Consider the following 18,417-nt stretch of genomic DNA (forward strand, 5'->3'; position numbering starts at 1 on the left):
AACGTGGTGGTTCCTTCCCTAGGGCAGACACTGTTATCGATGGGAATAGGGTTGCCACTTGGCCGGTATTTGACCAGCCCAGCCGCTTAATCTCCAGTAGGGCCAAAATTACAAATTTACCTCCCTGCTGCTGGATTCCCCTTTATAAGGTCAGTCCTGCCTATGCCCTGTCCATTCCTCACCCAGTCCGTCCATTTTGCTGCCCTGTCCACCAATTTTTCCAACCCCCTGTATCATTATCAACTACTTCCTTACTCGAAGGCTGGCATTACATCACAAAAAAAGGTGGCCAGGATTAAAAAGGGGAGACTCCGGTTCCAGTCTGTTGGAGCAGGTGGCTTCTATCGGAAATGCATGTCTTCCAGACATTTGATATTTCCTGCAACATGTACCGCATGGATTATTGCCACCTGCTCCCAGGGGAATAAAGCAACAAGCAGTGACATCCACTGCCGATTAGGAGCCTGCCGGATCAGTACTGGGCTGGCTGCTTTGTCACGAGCGGCATTAGGACCAGCTGGATGGACACAAATGGCATTGTCTTCTCAAAGGCACCATACTTTCCATTTACTGTACATCTGCCCTAAAGGCACAGGGTTGCTCAGAACCTGCTGTGTGGTTTGTAAGCAACATGTACAGATAATGTTTTCTTTCATGAAAAGGGAGACTGGTGGAGCTTCATAATAACAAGGTCTGTGTATACTCTGCAGCAGAAATGATCCTGTCCTGTTATCCCTGCAATTTAAAAAACAGGCCAAGACATGGCACAGCTAGATGCAATGAAAAACCAGAGCCGCAGAGGCAACATTGCTAAGAGCTTAGGCTAATGTCACCCAAGGACGCCACTGCGTCAGACTGGGTACTTAACATTGATTAATACAGGTATGGGACCTGTTATCCAGAATACTCGGGACCAAGGTTATTTCGTATAAGTGATCCTTCTGTAATTTGGATCTCCTTAAGTCTACTAAAAAATCAATAAAACATGAAATAAACCCAATAGGATTGTTTTGCATCCAATAAGGATTATTTATCTTAGCTGGGATCAATTACAAGGTACTGTTTTATAATTATAGAGAAAAAGGAAATCAGTTTTAAAATTCTGAATTATTTGATTAAAATGGAGTTTATGGGAGATGAGCTTTCTGTAATTCAGAGCTTTCTGGATAACGGGTTTCCCAATAAGGGATCCCATACCTGTATTACAAGAAGTGACAGGTGGACACTGGGACACTGCTGCCATTAGAACCTAGCCTCAGGCAGCGGTTTACCAAGAACCAACATTTCCGGGGTTGGAACTGGAAATTCAGTTCTTCCAGTGCAGAGAGCAAAATTGGTCTCGGAATCAGTCAACACAGGAACGCCTCTGGGCAGACACAGGTGTTTTGACCGCTACTGTTCTCTGCCAGAGGCCAGTGACTCTCAAAACACCCATGTGACATAGGCCTTGCATAGTTGAATGCAGGGCAAATGAAGACATGGTTTACCAACATTCTCAGATACTGAATAGGTGAGACCTGATGAGATGGCATCCAACTTTAGTAAGGCCAAGGCTGGCTAGTCTCCACAGGTTTAGGAGTGTTCTGGGTTGAAGTCCGCATTATCTAGATAGGGTTTGGGTTGTGGCTACTATGGAGTAGCTGCAGCGTACAATAACCACTAACTGTGCAGCCGTGGGATGTATAGTGCTGTGCCAAGCCCATGCCGACTGATGTCATCTCTGGGCTTGGGTAGAAAAGTCCCTACTCAACCTTGGGCTCAGGCTGAGAAGCAGTGGGTGCAGGATGGGAAATTTTGAACACAAACAATGGAAAATTGTAAAAAGAAACGCTTCACACACACTATAGGCCAGTGGCCTACAAGTCATTGCCAACGTTGCCACCAAGAAGTGAGGCTGGTATCACAATGGTCATTGATCTAACCTTCAGGAGGAAGCCCTGCTGTCTAATGGCAGAGTCTCAGACAAACACCGCTGCAGTATGCAGAATTTGACCTCCAAATATAATCCTGTACAGGTATGGCACAATGGCTAACACCGCTAGGTCACTTCGCAGTGCTGGGGGCTTATGACTTGCCCCAAACCACAGCCCACAAGCACACTGATAGGTTAGTTTGCCAGTGATTAAACTGAACCTATTATGTAAGGTCCTGGATGTTACCAAATCAATATTCTTTGTCAAATTCTGCATAATAAAAATAATGATGCTAATTTTCCGGTTTATTAACAAGATTAAAGGCTATCTAAAATAACATGCAGTGTTGAGTTTATTGGTTCTGGCCAGCCTTCAGTCACACAAGAAACCCCCTGGCATGGAGTGTAAGGAGACTGGCTGCAGGGTTAAGTTAGGGGGGATGGTGATACAGGGAGGATGAGTTACTGCACGCTCCTTGGCCACAAACTTGGCTCTCATGTGAAGTGTCCTTGTGTATTGCAGACATCGCTCAAACCATATTCCTCTAACACAGATAGAAGGAGGGAGTTGTGGGAATTATGACCTGATTTCCAGGACATTACCCTGAAACTCTTAGGAACGCCTGGCTGGGCAACATGCATGTTTCTGTCTGTCCCAGTGAAAATCTCAGACTTACGCTGCAGGGCTAACCTTTATCTCGTCCCCAAATAATTTTGGCTTCCACATAACTAACTTCGTTAACAGCCTTGAATAATAAAACCCTGGTTTCTTCTGCCTGAGAGCACAAGCAGCACAGTAAGGGCTCTGGCACACGGATTTACATTTTCGCCAGTGGGATGGCCTTTCGGGGAGATTAGTCGCCCGAAACACGGGTGAATTGTCGCAGGCGACTAATCTCCCCATGTGCCAGAGCCCTAAGGGTGAAGATACACAGAGCTACTAGTAGCACTACTTGTCATGGTTACAAAAATAGACAATGCTGATCATTTACCGATAATTGTCTCTCTCTCTCTCTCTCGTGTTTTAGCAGAGGCAATTCTCAGTATTGTCTATGGCAGGGTATTTTTTTGTCATTTAGTAGCTGTGACAAATAGCTGCTACTAAGTAGCTCTGTGTGTCTTAGCCCTAAGAGAAGAAATGATTATCACATATGGTGTGATATCCCAGGACCGCTCCACTGAGGGTTCAACAAGATATACTAAAAGTAACAATGATTAAGAAGGAAAAAAGAGGGCAAATTACCTGTTTCCTCTCCTGTTTCACCTCCTGCACGAACCGTGTTAGCTCTGCTGTTATTTGGGACGCCATGTTCTCTGAAATGACTTCATGTTGCCCAGCATAATCATTCATTTCATTCAGTGTGGCTTGGAAGGCTTTGCATGATGTGTATCTGTGATACAGTATGATAAATAGATGCACAGTTTAGGAATCAGAGGGACATTTGAATTAAAGGGGAACTCCACCTAAATAACTTAAGCTTTTTAAAAAAGTAAACATAATTTCAAGAAAATCTGCAATATATATCATTTAAAAATATGCAGCCTTTTCATGATCGTTGTTACAATTTGAACCATCAATGTTTTAGTCTCTCCTCCCCGACCAGAATTTCAAATGATACAAAAAGAGAAAGAGAAGAACTGTTTTGCAGCTGTATTTCAGGTGATAGGTATAATAGGATTCTGTGTTGTGTGGGGCACTTTGACAAGTTTTGTTTCAGAAGCTGGAGTTCCCCTTTAAAGTTTCTGCCACTTCACAGATATACCTATTATTAAAGGCATTGTTATATAAAGGCAAGAAAATATTCTACTTTTTTACCAAGATAATTTTGTCTACAGGAGGTCTACAAGGTCTAGAGTTTTTTTCATCCCAGATATCTGACAGGAACAGCAATGGGCTCTGACAAGAAAATAGTTAATAAGGACACAATTTGTCAGATTTTAGAGTACAAATGCATGTTGAATTGGGAAATTTCCACCATGAAACCAGCAAAATTAAGCACTTTTATTCAGACACCAGAATCTTTGTGTTTCCTCTATCATACAATATCATAGATTCTGATGGTGTAAGTACAGTTATCCAGTAACCCGGGGAATAACACTGCTTTAAGTTCCTTGTTTCACTAATATAAAATGTAAAACAATACTCTGTAGGGGTGGGGCAAAGGTGTGGCTGGGGTATAACAAGGAGTGATGTGGGTGTGGCTATGGATCACTAAGCAGGGCTGTTTTCTCTCTATAGGCAGCAAGGGTACATGCCTTGGGCAACAGCTTCAGCAGAGCGGCCAACATGTGCCTACAGTATATAGAAATAAAAGGTTTTCTATTATATTTTCCAGACTTCCCCCAAACACTTCCAGCAAAATCTCATGGTGGAAATGGGTAGGTTAGTTACCCTCTTCCAACCAAATGAGTGCAAATCGGCCAGGTGTCGATCGGGTAGGTCTGATTTTCCTGTAAGATCGGGGACCGCTCATTGCTTTATCCGGCAGCCCCTATATTTGTTGTGATTCGGCCGTTTGATCAAATTAGCCCAATATTGCCCAACCTTAGGTGGGAATTTCGTGAAAGGATTCGCTCATTTGGCAACCTCACCAAACGAATGAATCTAAGAGTGTGTGACCAGCTTTAGTCAAAGAAAATACATACAAAAGAGGGATGGGAGGGTCAGAGCTGGCCCTCAACCAACCCGGACCAAGCCGATCCAGTACACAATTGCTGCCTACAATCCCATACAGACAAACCCAATGTTGATGTCACCCGAGGGGGTGGGGCAGTCATTCCTATATAAATGAAAGATATATAACATACTGTATGCAGATCTGTCAACTATCCAAAATGTTCTCCTTTATACCCCCCCAACAAACAGACATAGAGCTAAAGGTGTGGGTCTGGGCAAGGCAATGGGCATGGCCAAGAAAGCCAAATGGTTGCAGCCTCCTTGAAATGAAACAAGTTTTCTACAAACAATTTATACTTTTTTCAACCACAATTTGTCAGTGATTTGACTAAGGCTGCTGGGAGTTGCAGTTCTAAAAACTGAGAACAGACAACGAACAGAGAGAACCTCTCTAGGGGCTTTTTGTTATAATAATATTATTAATGGCTGCACTCACTTTGATTCTTCCTCTTCTTTGGAGTTCTTCTTAGTTTGGTATTTTTTGGAAAGATTCCTACGAGAAAACAAAGACATTTCAAAAGCGGAATATTTGAACCAAAGCAAAGGACACTCGCCCGCGCCCACAGGTCTGTTTGTATAATCACCTCCAGCCAGGCAACCCATTAGGTACTGTGAGACCTATAAATATGCCACCCAGCTGTTCTATGCTATTAATATGCACCAGGGGAGAGGTTTCGCAGCACTGCCGACAGGAACAAATTTGTATTTCATTGGTCACATTAATATATTGCTGTCTATAGGAAACCCCAAAAGGACGCATTTAGCCGCATTTTTAGAAACTTGAACTTTGAAAAAAAGTTTTTGCCTTCCCAATGTTGCTTAGGCAGGCTTGCCAAAAGCTTCCTATTGCCTCCCGTTGCCCTCCTATTGTTTTATAATCCCAATACAAAGAAATCAATAGAGGACTGACAGCAGGGCCATCGCCTTAGGTTGTCTCATAGCCAACATAATAATGATAAGCAGGTCATTTTTTTCATTCAAACCCACTACCTCCAAACTTACACCCAACCAGTCTAAGGGTGAAGAGCTACTAGTAGCAGCTACTTGTCGTGGCTACTAAAATAGACAATGCTGATCATTAACTGATAATTGTCCCTACGTGTGTTTTAGCAGAGGTAATTCTCAGTATTGTCTATGGCAGGGTATTTTCTGGCTGCTACTAGTGGCTCCGTGTGCCTTTACCGTAAGGGTTCTCTCCTACTTTATGAACCCAACCCAACTCCCCTCTGATGATTTATCAGTTAATGATATGAGGTTAAAGGAGAATGCAAGTCAAAATTTAAAAAGCATACTGCCCAATAGTCCTCCTATTGTTTAGTAAAAACGCCACACTTTTGGCTCACCTAATCAAATATTTACTCAGTCACACTTACTTCACATTTTCTAGAACAGGCAGCCATCTCTAAAAAGGTATTCTCCCTTCCTTTCCCTCCTTGCTTCATACTGCACATGTGTTTCATTCCCTCCCCCCCCTCCCCTCTGGCAGATCCGCTTTCTGATTGGCTGGTGGGCATGTGTAGCTCAGAACAGCAGACAGGATCAAGTTACACACATGCTCAGAGAATAGGAAGGCTGCCGCTGGCACCTACAGGAAGGACAGAGAGATTTCAGTGATGTCACTGTAGTCTTCACACTGCTGTAGGCTGCCAGCACCATATCTCAGAGAAGCAAGCAGGGATCTGGGAATTTAGATATGCAGTAAGTACTTAAAAAGAATGCCTTTAGACTTACTTTTAGTTTATATTAACCTTTCATTGTCCTTTAACCTGCCATCTGCCAAAACCCGCACCTGGGAATCACCTTTTTGACTCTAACCTGCCTAAACCTGGGGTCCCACAGGTTATGGGTCAGCTTGCTTATCACAACTCTACAAATATCTACAAATGTATGGCAGCATAGGTATTTCCCTGTTCAGGTATGGGACCCGTTATCCAGAATGCTCGGGACCTGGGGTATTTCGGATAAGGGGTCTTTCTGTAATTTAGATCTCCTACTTATGTCTGCTAAAAAAATATTTAAACAGAAATTAAACCCAATAAGATAGTTTTGGCTCCAATAAGGAATAATTACATCTTAGTTGGGGTCAAGTACAGGTACTGTTTTATTATTACAGAAAAAAGGGAATCATTTTTAAAAATGTGAATTATTAAATTTGTAATTTGGAACTTTCTGGATAATGGGTTCAATACCTGTACTAAACATAATTCAGCAGGAACAGACTCCTAAGTTTGCTCATAGCCTGTACAGAGAGATACCATAAAACTATGGCTGCATAGAGATTCCCTTGTACTAAGCACAATTCAGCAGGAACAGTCCCCTAAATTTGCTCATAGCCTGTACAGAGAGAGACCGTAAAACTATGGCAGCATAGGGATTCCCCTGTACTAAGCACAATTCAGCAGGAACAGCCCCCTAAGTTTGCTCATAGCCTGTACAGAGAGATACCAAAAAAAACTATGGCAGCATAGGGATTCCCCTGTACTAAGCACAATTCAGCCATTCAGCCCGTACAGAGAGATACCATGCCAGAAGCTAATAAGTGTTCACATTAGTAAATTCTGTGCACTGTATTATGCTAAAATATTAATTTGTGTGCATATTAGTGTATTGCACTTAAGCCCAACGCCAGCTGAGCAAAAACAAAAAAACAACTTTTTTTTTCCAGAAGTGGATCCCAGCTGATGAACCAATTAAATAAGCCAGAGAGCTGCAGTACCTGAATAATTCAATAATAATTAGCAGAATGAGGATGTAAGGAAGACTAACTAGAGCTACTGACTCAGGATCTCTGGGTTTTATCTCTGGGTTGTGTACAGGCTTCAGCTAGCCAGCTGCAGAAAGAACCTATAAGAGCATCTGTTTTTGGAGGGAGGGGGGAGGTCCACATAGAAATAACTTCACAGCCCAAAGTGCAGCATTTTTATGTAAGGAGAGTGGGGAATTAAAGATGTGGTTCACCTTTAAGTTGAATTTAAGTACGTTATAGAATGGATAATACTAGGCAATGTATCAGTTGGTCCTTTTTATAGTTTTTGAATTCTTCAGAAGGGGGTCACTGACCCAGGCAGCCAAAAAGCTATTTCTCTGTGAGGCTACATTTTATTGTTATTGTTACTTTTTAGAACATACTTTCCTATTCAGTCTCTCTCCAGTTTCTCATTCAAACCACTCCCCGGGTGCCTAACATAATGCAGACACTAGCAACCAGATAAGCTGCTGAAACTCCGAACTGGAGAGATGCAGAACAAAAATAATTACAAAAATACAAATACATTTATAACAGGTATGGATGATTTAATTAAACAATAAATTTGGGATTCATGTTTAATTGTTAAAGGACTTTTATTATACAGCTTTTTATGTATGGGTGACAGTTCCCCTGTCACCATTTTAAACCCTGTATTACATGAGAATCCCTTTAGTATGTGCACTATAGGCATGTACCGACCCTATAAAGTTACCACAGCCCCTGTCCATCTGACCCTGCTGGGGGCTTCATACACTCCCTGGTGCATCAGCCGGAATGACTTCAAGAACGTGCCATGAGTTTACACTATGTAAGTAGAGACAGGGCTGGAAAGGGAGCATTTGGGGTTGGCCGGTGTGAATAAACACCATACACAGAGGGGGAAGAAAGCTTGGAAGTAACTCTCAGGACACCCAAGTTGAAAAGCATTCTGGCTGCATGACTGCAGCACTGACGCACGCCTTTGCTATTGGGTGGGTAGTGAGTAAGAGGAGCAATCAGCCCCCATAGGAGACAAGAGGCATTTATATCAAATAAACACATGTGGATCGGCTTTACTCATCCCAAACTCTGCTTTCCACATCGGCAGCCCCCAACAGGATGGGAAGTGTGTGTAAGGGGAGGCGCAGGGCAGGGACTGATTAGGCCACTAATGCACAGCATGTGTCCCACTATCTCCGGAATTTAATCTTTCCTTGCTGCCAATTGGGCAGAGACCTTAATAGAATCTAAATATAAAGGGAAAGAAAGTGGCTGCTTGAGGTTGTAGTTCAACAACCCGTTAAAGGTCCCAGATATCCTTTATTTATATTGCACTATAGCTATATGTATTTGTGAATGTGAGCAGTATCTGCCTGCCCTTCTGTGCCATTGCCATCTCTGCTTGTCGGGCAGCAGAAATAAAGCATCAGAAATCAGCGAAGGCTCCATTTCCCACAATGCCTTGCACACTTCTTCTAGGCAGGCCAGAACATGCAGCGCAGGGAAACAAGGTGGCGGGACTTGAAACAGGAACTGCATTTAATAGCAAATACATTTACAAATAGCCTGAAAAGCAGGGAAAATGAGTAATGAAAGTATATGGCAAAGTTGTTTAGGATTATATTTTCTATCACTGGCCAAAAAATTGATTTTGGTTAATGTTGCCCTTTAAGGCCTACAGAGAAAGCACATAAAGGACCTAACTGGTTACTTCCCCCTTAGAAAATGAAATACATTTTTTAATCAGAGTGTGATAGTGATCACAGTAGTGCACACAGGAAGAGAATCAAGTTCCCCACATCAGCCACTTCCCCTCTGCTCTCACTCACAGTCTGCTTACCTAAAAGGAAACTACACTCCTCAGGGCTGCCATACTTCCCCATGACAGGGTATTGAGCGTTTCAGCATCACCTTGCCACCGTTACATGCAACTAACTACTGGATTGTTGGGAAAAAGTGCAGAAAATTCCAGAAAGACGAACGTGAAAGTCCCTTCCCACCTACTAATAAAGTCCCCTCTGTGGTTGTGTAGTCACCATGGAATTTATTTGCGGATCGAATACACAAGGCTTAAACTGGAGGAAGAACCCACTGGGGAAGATTTGGCATAGTCCCACTAAGTGCCTAGGGTGATCCCAATGTAATATAAGGCTGGTTACAGGTAAAGCTCCAGCTTTCTTCATGGATGATGGAATTACACAATATTTGATGGTCGGAAAAGTCCCATGTTGGCCTGTGTATGGGTAAAGCCTATGATCCAGCAGGCCTCAACCTTGGCATCCAGTGGGGACTAAACCTTGGCCTCTCTCACATCTAATCAACAGTTATTATGTGTCTTCTACATTTCTATACAGGTCTTCTAAGGAAGATGGGCTCTATTACATAAGCATTTTGACTTGCACATTTCACTTGCCAACAGGTCCAGGACAATATGGCTAAATCTACTAGTAATGACCCTTGGCATAGAATTTCTCTCTCCAATCCTTAACAGAAGGAAGAACTATGTGAAGAATGAAGTGTGCCTGCCTGAATGCGGTCAAACCTTGTGCCAAACATTCCAGAATCCCCATAAACAAACCTGACAAAACAGCAAGCCCTCTATAGGGTAACCATGTCCCTCTATCTGAGTAATAAGAGACGGGGGGGGGGGTTATCTAAAATTCAATACGATTTTCTTCAATGTTTAATTTTAATTGGGTTTTTAATAACTTTTTCTGAGGTATTTATATTGTTTCCAAAACACTACGCATTTGCAATTTTCCTCTCCCTTACTTAGCTTACTCTCAGTTGATTGATATGGGGCGCATTTAGTACATTACTGTGGTAAAATATGAAGAGCTCTATTTTCTTGTATGATGCCTATTGTGGCTTTTTGTTAGGATGCTTTTAATGATTACTTTTACTTACCTGGAGTTAATGGGTTAACATACCACTGGGGTGGGGACACTTGGAGGTGTGTATTTAAAAACGGGTGAGAAGGGAGACCATAGCAGCTTCTGATGAAGTGGTACGAAGCCACGAAACGCGTCAAGCGAGCTATATAGGATGGTTATGTTTTTAATTTTATTAATAAAAGCGATATTTTAATTAAGGCAATGTTCCCAGTGCTCCGTCTAATATTTTTGTTTCCACTGTGACAGAATGCCCTGTTATACAGATAGCTAGAATCTCAGCCATAAAGCAGGGCAGGAATGGACAAGTGGGTTTCAGGAGGAAGTGCCACACCTGACTTGTGGACCTCCACACTTTTCTTCAGGGTGATGGCAAACAGGTGATTTTGGGCTTTTGTTGCCCACGCTCTTTAGGAAAGGGAGAAAAGTAGAAATTGCCCCTCATTTACATTAAAGGACAAATGCTTATTACTCAAAAAAGCCCTGTGCCACAATTTTGAACAATAAGCACCTGCCACTTGACTGCACCACTGCAAGCGACTCCCAATCAAAGTAAGGGGGGGGGGGTGGAATTTGAGTACTGAACTTTACCCTCACTCACAGAGCTACAAAATGCAAAAAAAAACCTGTGTGCCATTACCTTGATATAGGGGTCTGTATAATTTATATGGGTACAAGAGAAGGGAGGGAGACTGGGCATACCATTTATAAATGGTTGGAAGGGTTAAAGAAGACATATCTGATAAATGAAGAAAACCCTAATTTTGTAGGCAATTATAAGTAATATATGGTGCTCTTTTCACTTTGGGCTAAAACTGAATCCTATCTGTAAAAATGGCCCCTTTATTAGAGCTCCCTATAGATCCTATCCGTTCTCTGCCAGTGTTTGAAATGAAGGGTCGGCGTGTCCTAACAGTCCCTGCCAGAAGCACAAAAGGAGGGGGATAGCCAATCACAGCCTTGCACTCACACAAGCAAAGACAGGCTTCAGTTCCCTATCAGGTCAGCCTAGCTGCTGATTGGTTCCTATCTTACAGTGCAGTGTACTGAGAGCTGGCGGCTTCCCTGCACATCCAGATAATTCAGCCAGCAGGAAGTTGAACAGGTGGTTGGGACTAGTGGGGTTTTGGTGGAATGTTTCAATAAATCAGTTCAAAACACAATTTTTTTAAGCACAATCCTTCTATATTTAGAAGAGGCTAATTCATTGGTACATTCTTAATTTTTATATGATAGGTCTCCTTTAAGCAGGAATGGCAGCTACTTACCGCAGCTGTTTTGCATAGTTGATTTCAATCTCGGTTCTCTCTTTCACAAACTTTATGTATTTTTCCAGCACTTCTATCCCCCACTGTGTGTGTTTCTCTAAGTTGTCAAACTGATCCTGCAAAAAATAGGGAGGAAAAAAAGAAAAAAGCTTTACTGGCAGCGCACGGACGTGTTTCACGTCTACTACATAGTTCAGGCTCAACATGCTGCGCTGCTTATCTACGCATGCGGATCCTGCCAGGCTGTAACACTCTGTAGATTCTACAAGGCTGGCAGAAAAGAACCATGGTGCCAGCGCCATAGATTCTACCAATTCAGGGTCCTCGCTGATCCATGCCGCACCAGGTGTTTAATTGGCAACATCAAAGAGACGTGGCACGGAAAGGGTTACAGGACTTAAAAGAAGTGCAACAGGGTAGAAACACAACCTGATGCTCCATTAGTTCCTTTTTAAAATATCTCCATTTCCTTTTCCAGCACAAATGAAACCTTAATGCTTAAAGAGATACTGACACTAAAAATTAAACCTTTAATAACATAACATTGTCTTTGCAGGACCTTAATAATTTTGCCATAAAAGTATTTGCCAAATGCCTAATTACCTATATGATCCCGTGTTCCTGTATAAGGGGGCGGCCATATTTGTGCAGCAGGAGTCTGTTATCATTAGAAACTATAACTGACAGGCTGAGAAGGGACAGTCAGCTGGGCAAAACAGTCAGTTTTAGGAACTTCAAGTAACAATCACTTACAAAAGCAGCCCTATTAGTGAAAAACAAATAACATACAGTAACTTTCAAGGTACATTCACTGTCAGTATCACTTTAAGACGAATAGAGAAGATGAGGCTGAAAATAAGGGGCATGTCCACTTCTTGCCTCAGTGACATCTGTCTTGTCACTGATCCAGAGGAAAGTGGGGGGGAAAAAAGTCCATATCTAATTTGCTTTAGAGGGTTCTAGTTATTATACAGGTAAGGGCCAGTGCAGAGGTAGCTTTAGGGGGTGCCTGTATAAAAAAAAAAAAAAAAAAAGATTTCCCCCCAGCTGGAGACTTTTGGATAAATCCAGTGACATAGTTTTGGACAGGTCTGGCTTTTAAAGTACACAGAGGCCCATATAGCCCCCACAGGCCCAATAAATAATGACTGGCTCTGGCATCTTACAGCAGCCCCCCTAGCATTTGCCAGAACCCACAGATTGGCAGTCTGGACATGGCTGAAAGGTATCCCTCTCTTCAGACTGATGGAAAGCAGATGGGCAGCACTGAACCTTAATACAGCCCTGTGGGTAACATTTCCTAATTCTAATAGGGCATTTTAATACGACCAGTCTCTTGATCAATATGAACCTACAGAGTTAATATCAGTAACTAAATCAGTCACTTAACTAACGATGTGACAGTCAGTTTAGATCTAAGTCACAGACTAAAATCCGGTTGCGTTCAGATAGAATCAACATTGGTGCAAGGCCTATGGCACATGTAATGTTTCTTCTTCATATTTCAGCTGGCATAAGAAATACCTAATTACCCCCCCACCCCGTGCCTCTTTTCGTGGACGAAAGTTGGTATTATATAGATAATTGTAAATGCCTTTACAAATGCTGTATTTGTCTGGCTGTTTATATTCACTGCATGGCTGGTTTTGACTTCTTAAACAATATAGCAGCTGATTAACAGATCTGAAGGAGGACTGAATTGGGTTATAATTCTTTGTCATATTATTAGATTATTATTATTATATTATTTGGGAAATGGTACAGAAGGGAAAAAAGGTTGGGGGGTGGGTCATTGCTAGAGAATTGCTAAATATCCTTGTTCTTTTGAAATGGAGGAAAAATTTAATTCTCATGCTCTGCCCATTGGGAATCCCAAGTCATTATTTAGAAAGTACCTTTGTTAAATTAAAGTTCCCTCATCAGCAAACGGAGCACACCCTATAGAAAATCAAAAGCCCTGGGTGCTGGCAAAAATAGTAATAATACAGAAGCAGACAGCCACACACACAGGGACTTTGCAAAAAATAATATGTTTATTGAAAAAGATCCAATGTTTCGAGCACTAACGGTGCTCTTCCTCAGGCCCTGTGTGTGTGGCTCTCTGTATATATATATATATATATATATATATATATATATATATATATATATATATATATATATATATATATATATATATATATATATATTACTGGAAGCAAGCAAGACCAATACTGAAACATTTACTAGCACCCACGTACAATCTGATCCTGTGAGCTCACAATAACTCCCAGCCCAGGCTGTTGATGTAAGAGAATGTATTAAAACCATCCTGTGGCTGCTGAATCGGAGCCAAAATAATCCCATCACTGTTAGCTTTGGGCCTCTTATGAATAAGCGTCACTGTCGTTCTCACAAAACTGTCGGGTTTCTTTGGAGACCCCCCCCCCTCCCCACCGTCATTTTGTGATTACAACATCAGTAGCTTCTGCTAATTGCTCAGTTTTATACAGGCCTCTGATGGGAATTGAAAAGGGTTGTTGGGAATTGCCCTGCACTGGGAGAGCCTCTGATACACTGACAAGGCGAGCCTGCTACATAGCACTGCAAGAAGAGTAGTACATGTAGGGTCTTTGTAAGGGTCTGTAGACAAGACTAGGTACGTCACAATTGAGCTAGGATCCATAAGATAGGAGGCTCTATATGGGGGCTGCTATGCTGTTTCCCTTAGACAGTACAGTATGAGGGTATAGCGTATTGTGTGCCCAGAACATTCCTTCTCTGTATTTATACATATGGGAGGGAGGTACAATTTTTTCCCTTAGACATTACAGTATGAGGGTACAGTTTATTGTGTGCCCAGAATATTCCTCCTCTATATATTTGTATTTATACATATGGGAGGGAGGTGCCATATTGTTTCCCTTAGACAGTAAAGTATGAGGGTACAGCTTATTGTGTGCCCAGAGCATTCCTTTTCTGTATATTTGTATTTATACATATGGGAGGGAGGTGCCATACTGTTTCCCTAAGGGCTCTGGCACACGGGGAGATTAGTCGCCCGCGACAAATCACCCTGTTCGCGGGTGACTAATCTCCCTGGATTACCATCCCACCGGCGAAAATGTAAATCGCCGGTGGGATGGCATACGCGGCGGTGCGATTTCACTGAATGTCACGGGTGACTAATCTCGCCCTTAGACAGTACAGTATGAGGGTACAGTTTATTATGTGCCCAGAACATTCCATTCTGTATATTTGTACTTACAGAAGGCTTATTGTTTGGTTTTGTCCTAATTGACAATATTTTGTATGTACTGTCTACTCACTTATTGCCCTCTAATTGGTCTAGCCCCCCTTTTTACAAATATACCTGGAATTATAAAAAAGCAGATGTTATAAAGGAATACATTTACACATATTAAGCACCAGGGGGGTTTGCATTCAGAATTTTCTCTAGAAGGGAGACTGCCAGATAAATTCCATGTACCGAAGCCTTGACGTCAATATGCTTTTAAGCAACTTTCCCTTTACTGAGAGCCTGGCAGATCAGGTGAGAGCCACAAGGGAGGCGGGCTCTTGTACATCTCCCTCATGTACAGCAGCACAAACACATGAGCATTCCCAAAATGAGCTCTGCCTGCAGGCAGCAGGAATTAAATAGCAGTGGGTGTTAAATGGAAACTTACAGGCAGAGGTGCTTTAAATTTTCATAATCCTATTTTTAAAGCCCCGTCTTCATAATGCCAAGCAGGCCCGGACTGGCAAATGCCAGAAGGGGCTGCTGTAAGATGCCACACAGGGAGATTAGTAGACACTGGCTGAAGCTTCCTACAGACTGGCAGTGTTCTTTTCTGCAAGGCACATAGCCCAATAGGATTGTTTTGCAACCAATATAGATTTAGACTGGTGGTACACTGGGAAATTAGTGACCCGCGATGGCATATGTGTCACTTTGTTTTTCCAAAGTTGCCTGTAGTTTACTTGTGAGGCAAATTTGGAAAACCAAAGCGACGCATATGGCATTCCACCGGTAGAAAGGCATTTTGATGAGGAGATTAGTCGCCCATAGTAGCGAAGATTTATCACGGACAACTAATATCCCTGAGTGCCACCAGCCTTAGGCAGTTTTCTGAATAGATGCTTTCTGGATAAGAGATCCCATAATGCTCCAATAAGAAATTAGTATGTCTAAAGCATTTTTTTCACTTGCTCCAATAGGAAAAGAGTTAACACGTCTGCTCCAATAGAAATGATACATAAAGATTTCTCCAGTTGGAAACCATTTAGCAAATCTGCTCCAATAGGGAAGTATATGTAACGTATGCTCCGATAGGAAAGCATTCAGCAAGCCTGCACCAATAGGAAAAAGTTTAGGAATAGGATTAAAGTTTGCTCCAATAACAGGAGAACATATAGGACATGTGCTCCAATAGGAAACAGACACTCTATAATCATCAAACACTCAAGGGCCACTGTGGCTTCATATACCTTATTACCCATAAACCCAGATGATGGGTGTTTGTTCCCCTTTAAGCAGTGGAAGTCAGAAAGCTCCTTTCTTATCAAGCTAGAGATTAATGGCAGGGATTATGGTCTAGTCAACACTTATCTCCCTGGGGATTATTGTTCTTATCGGGATCACAAGAGAAGGGCCAGGTATACTAAATGGGGACAAGCTATTTAATAAGGTATGTCAATTCCCTCAACAAACATAGGGAAACAGCAAGCTAATATTTCTTTTTGTTTTTATTTATTTATTTTTTTAACCCTCAGATAATATGATTCAATGTCCTTTAATCTACAGAGTTTAGAGCAGCACCGCTATAAATATAATGGTTTTGTCCTTAAACGTTCAGACATTAAGGAGGAATCTGGAATATCCTACTAAGATACACTGATATAAATCAAAACTGAAGGACTGGATTATGGGGTAATATGGCGTCTTTTCACCCCAGCGCAGTAGCCTATAATAATCCTATAATCACCAATCACATATGTGCTGTCATCCTTTTAACTGTAGTAAAACAAGGAAAGCTATCTAAAGTTAGGTTACCCTTTATTACCACATGACCTAGTGAATCCTATGAGTTTATAACTCATAGGATTCACTAGGTCATGTGACATAACTTGCTTAGGTTAAGGGGCAATTTACACAAAGCAGGCTCAAAAGGGCAGGTAGGGGTGGTCAGCAGGCAATCAAATGGGTATATCAGTAGGGACATTCCTGTGAGGCTCAAGTCAATAGGCCGCAGCCCCTTAAAGGAAAAAGTAAAAAATCTATTCTACCTTGCCCCAATAATTGCCCTATCCTGCAAACCACTTATTATTTTGAATGCTTTAGTACAAAATACCTGTTAAAACTTGGCTTCCGGTCATTTGAAGAAAGGCGATTCGGTGATGCAGGGGAAGTATTGGGGGAAGCAGCCACTATGCGGCGATCGATTGATCAAGTCTAGCCTTGATTCTCTGTATAGGAAGGAGTCAGGCTAGGCTCAAGCAATCGATCGCTGCATAGTGGATGCTTCCCCAGATACTTCCCCTGCATTGCCAGGGGCCAAGAAGCCAAGTTTTAACAGGTATTTTGTACTAAAGCCTTCAAAATAATAAATGGTTTGCAGGATAGGGCAATTATTGGGGCAGGGTAGAATAGATTTTTTACTTAAAAAATGTTAGTGTTACTTTTCCTTTAACCGGGTAACCAAACTTTGCTATCTGCTGGCAGGGGAGGAGGGACTAAAACATTGATGTCACAATGTAACAGCTTACAGACAGCATGCAAAAACTAAATAACCCACAATGCATTGCACTGTAATGTTCCTTTCCTTATTGACATCATGTGAGCAGGGGATTGTGGAATTTGGAGGATGCAGGCTGAAGGCAGAAGAGGACAGTCGACTACTGTTAGCCAAAGCAGTCAGCCAGAACAGCAGGGGAACAGGGAACTGTTCCAAACCATATTATTACATTAAAATCATGAAAAGCCTGCGTATTTTTAATTGATGTACTGTATATTACAAAGTTGCTTGAAATTTTGGTTACTTTTCAAAAAGCTTAAGTTGTGTGTTGGGTGCATTTCCCCTTTAAATATATAAAATAAATAATCACGTTAGAAGGAGGTAGAACGGCGTGACTGGAAGAAAGCGGATAGGCCCATGTGCACCAGGCAAATCAAGAATCCATTGTTTTCGGTCGAAAACAAAAACACTGACTTTGACATTAGTGTCCCTTTAATATTTAGAACGTGTGGGGAAACCTGAAAATCACGCTTCTAAAAGGACTGAGCTTGCTTGAGGGGCCTGCATGGGAAAAGCTTCTGCTCTTCAGGCACACAGAGGGCCATAGGGGCTATGAATGCCTCTTCCCAGAAGCTTCGAGCCAGACTGGAGCGGTGACAGACAGTAACAAATGGCGCAGCTCAATTTTGGAACAGGGGAGCGAAGGGACATAGAAGGGCAGCATTCATACAGCCTGAGCCATCCCCAAGGTAACGTATCCGCAGTCACTGCTCGCCCGTCTATGCACAAAAAGCTGGCACATCTGACTGAGCTCCGTGCTGCCTGGGCATGCCAAACATTCCACAGCGCCAAGCATTAAAGTGTAAATTAGTATTAAAAAAAAAAAACACATTTTATGCAGCTTCTATGAAAAGTAGCTGGTAACATTCACAAATATCTGTATAAACACATCTATGCCACTGCCAGCTGAGAACCTTGCCTGCGGGCAGAGCTGCCATAGGCTGTCTGTGGTTTGCCTTTATTAATAGGCTGCAATGCAATAGTATAAAGCAGTCTATCACTGTGAGCCTCAACAGTATAGGGCATACCCACGATGGTCGCCCAAATTTCCAACTAAACCCTCTGCGTCCTGCAGGGTTTGGGTCACCGACACATCACTAACACACAGCCCCTTAAGGGGTAGTAGTCATGCACAGCCCTTCTAGTTGAGTCCTGCATGGAACC

General features: G+C 42.2%; 1 protein-coding gene across 26 annotated transcripts in view; it reads right to left on the reverse strand.

The window, feature by feature from the left end:
• Positions 1-18,417, reverse strand: part of fnbp1 (formin binding protein 1) — a 103,446-nt gene that overhangs the window by 61,400 nt on the left and 23,629 nt on the right. For all 26 annotated transcript variants that reach the window (XM_031890579.1, XM_031890580.1, NM_001079194.1 and 23 more), the window contains 3 exon segments: positions 11,477-11,592; positions 5,026-5,082; positions 3,156-3,303 (listed from right to left, as the gene is read on the reverse strand). In XM_031890579.1, the coding sequence (XP_031746439.1) occupies positions 3,156-3,303; positions 5,026-5,082; positions 11,477-11,592 (321 nt within the window).

The sequence above is a fragment of the Xenopus tropicalis genome, chromosome 8 (assembly GCF_000004195.4).
Source record: "Xenopus tropicalis strain Nigerian chromosome 8, UCB_Xtro_10.0, whole genome shotgun sequence".
Classification (NCBI taxonomy): Eukaryota; Metazoa; Chordata; class Amphibia; order Anura; family Pipidae; genus Xenopus; species Xenopus tropicalis.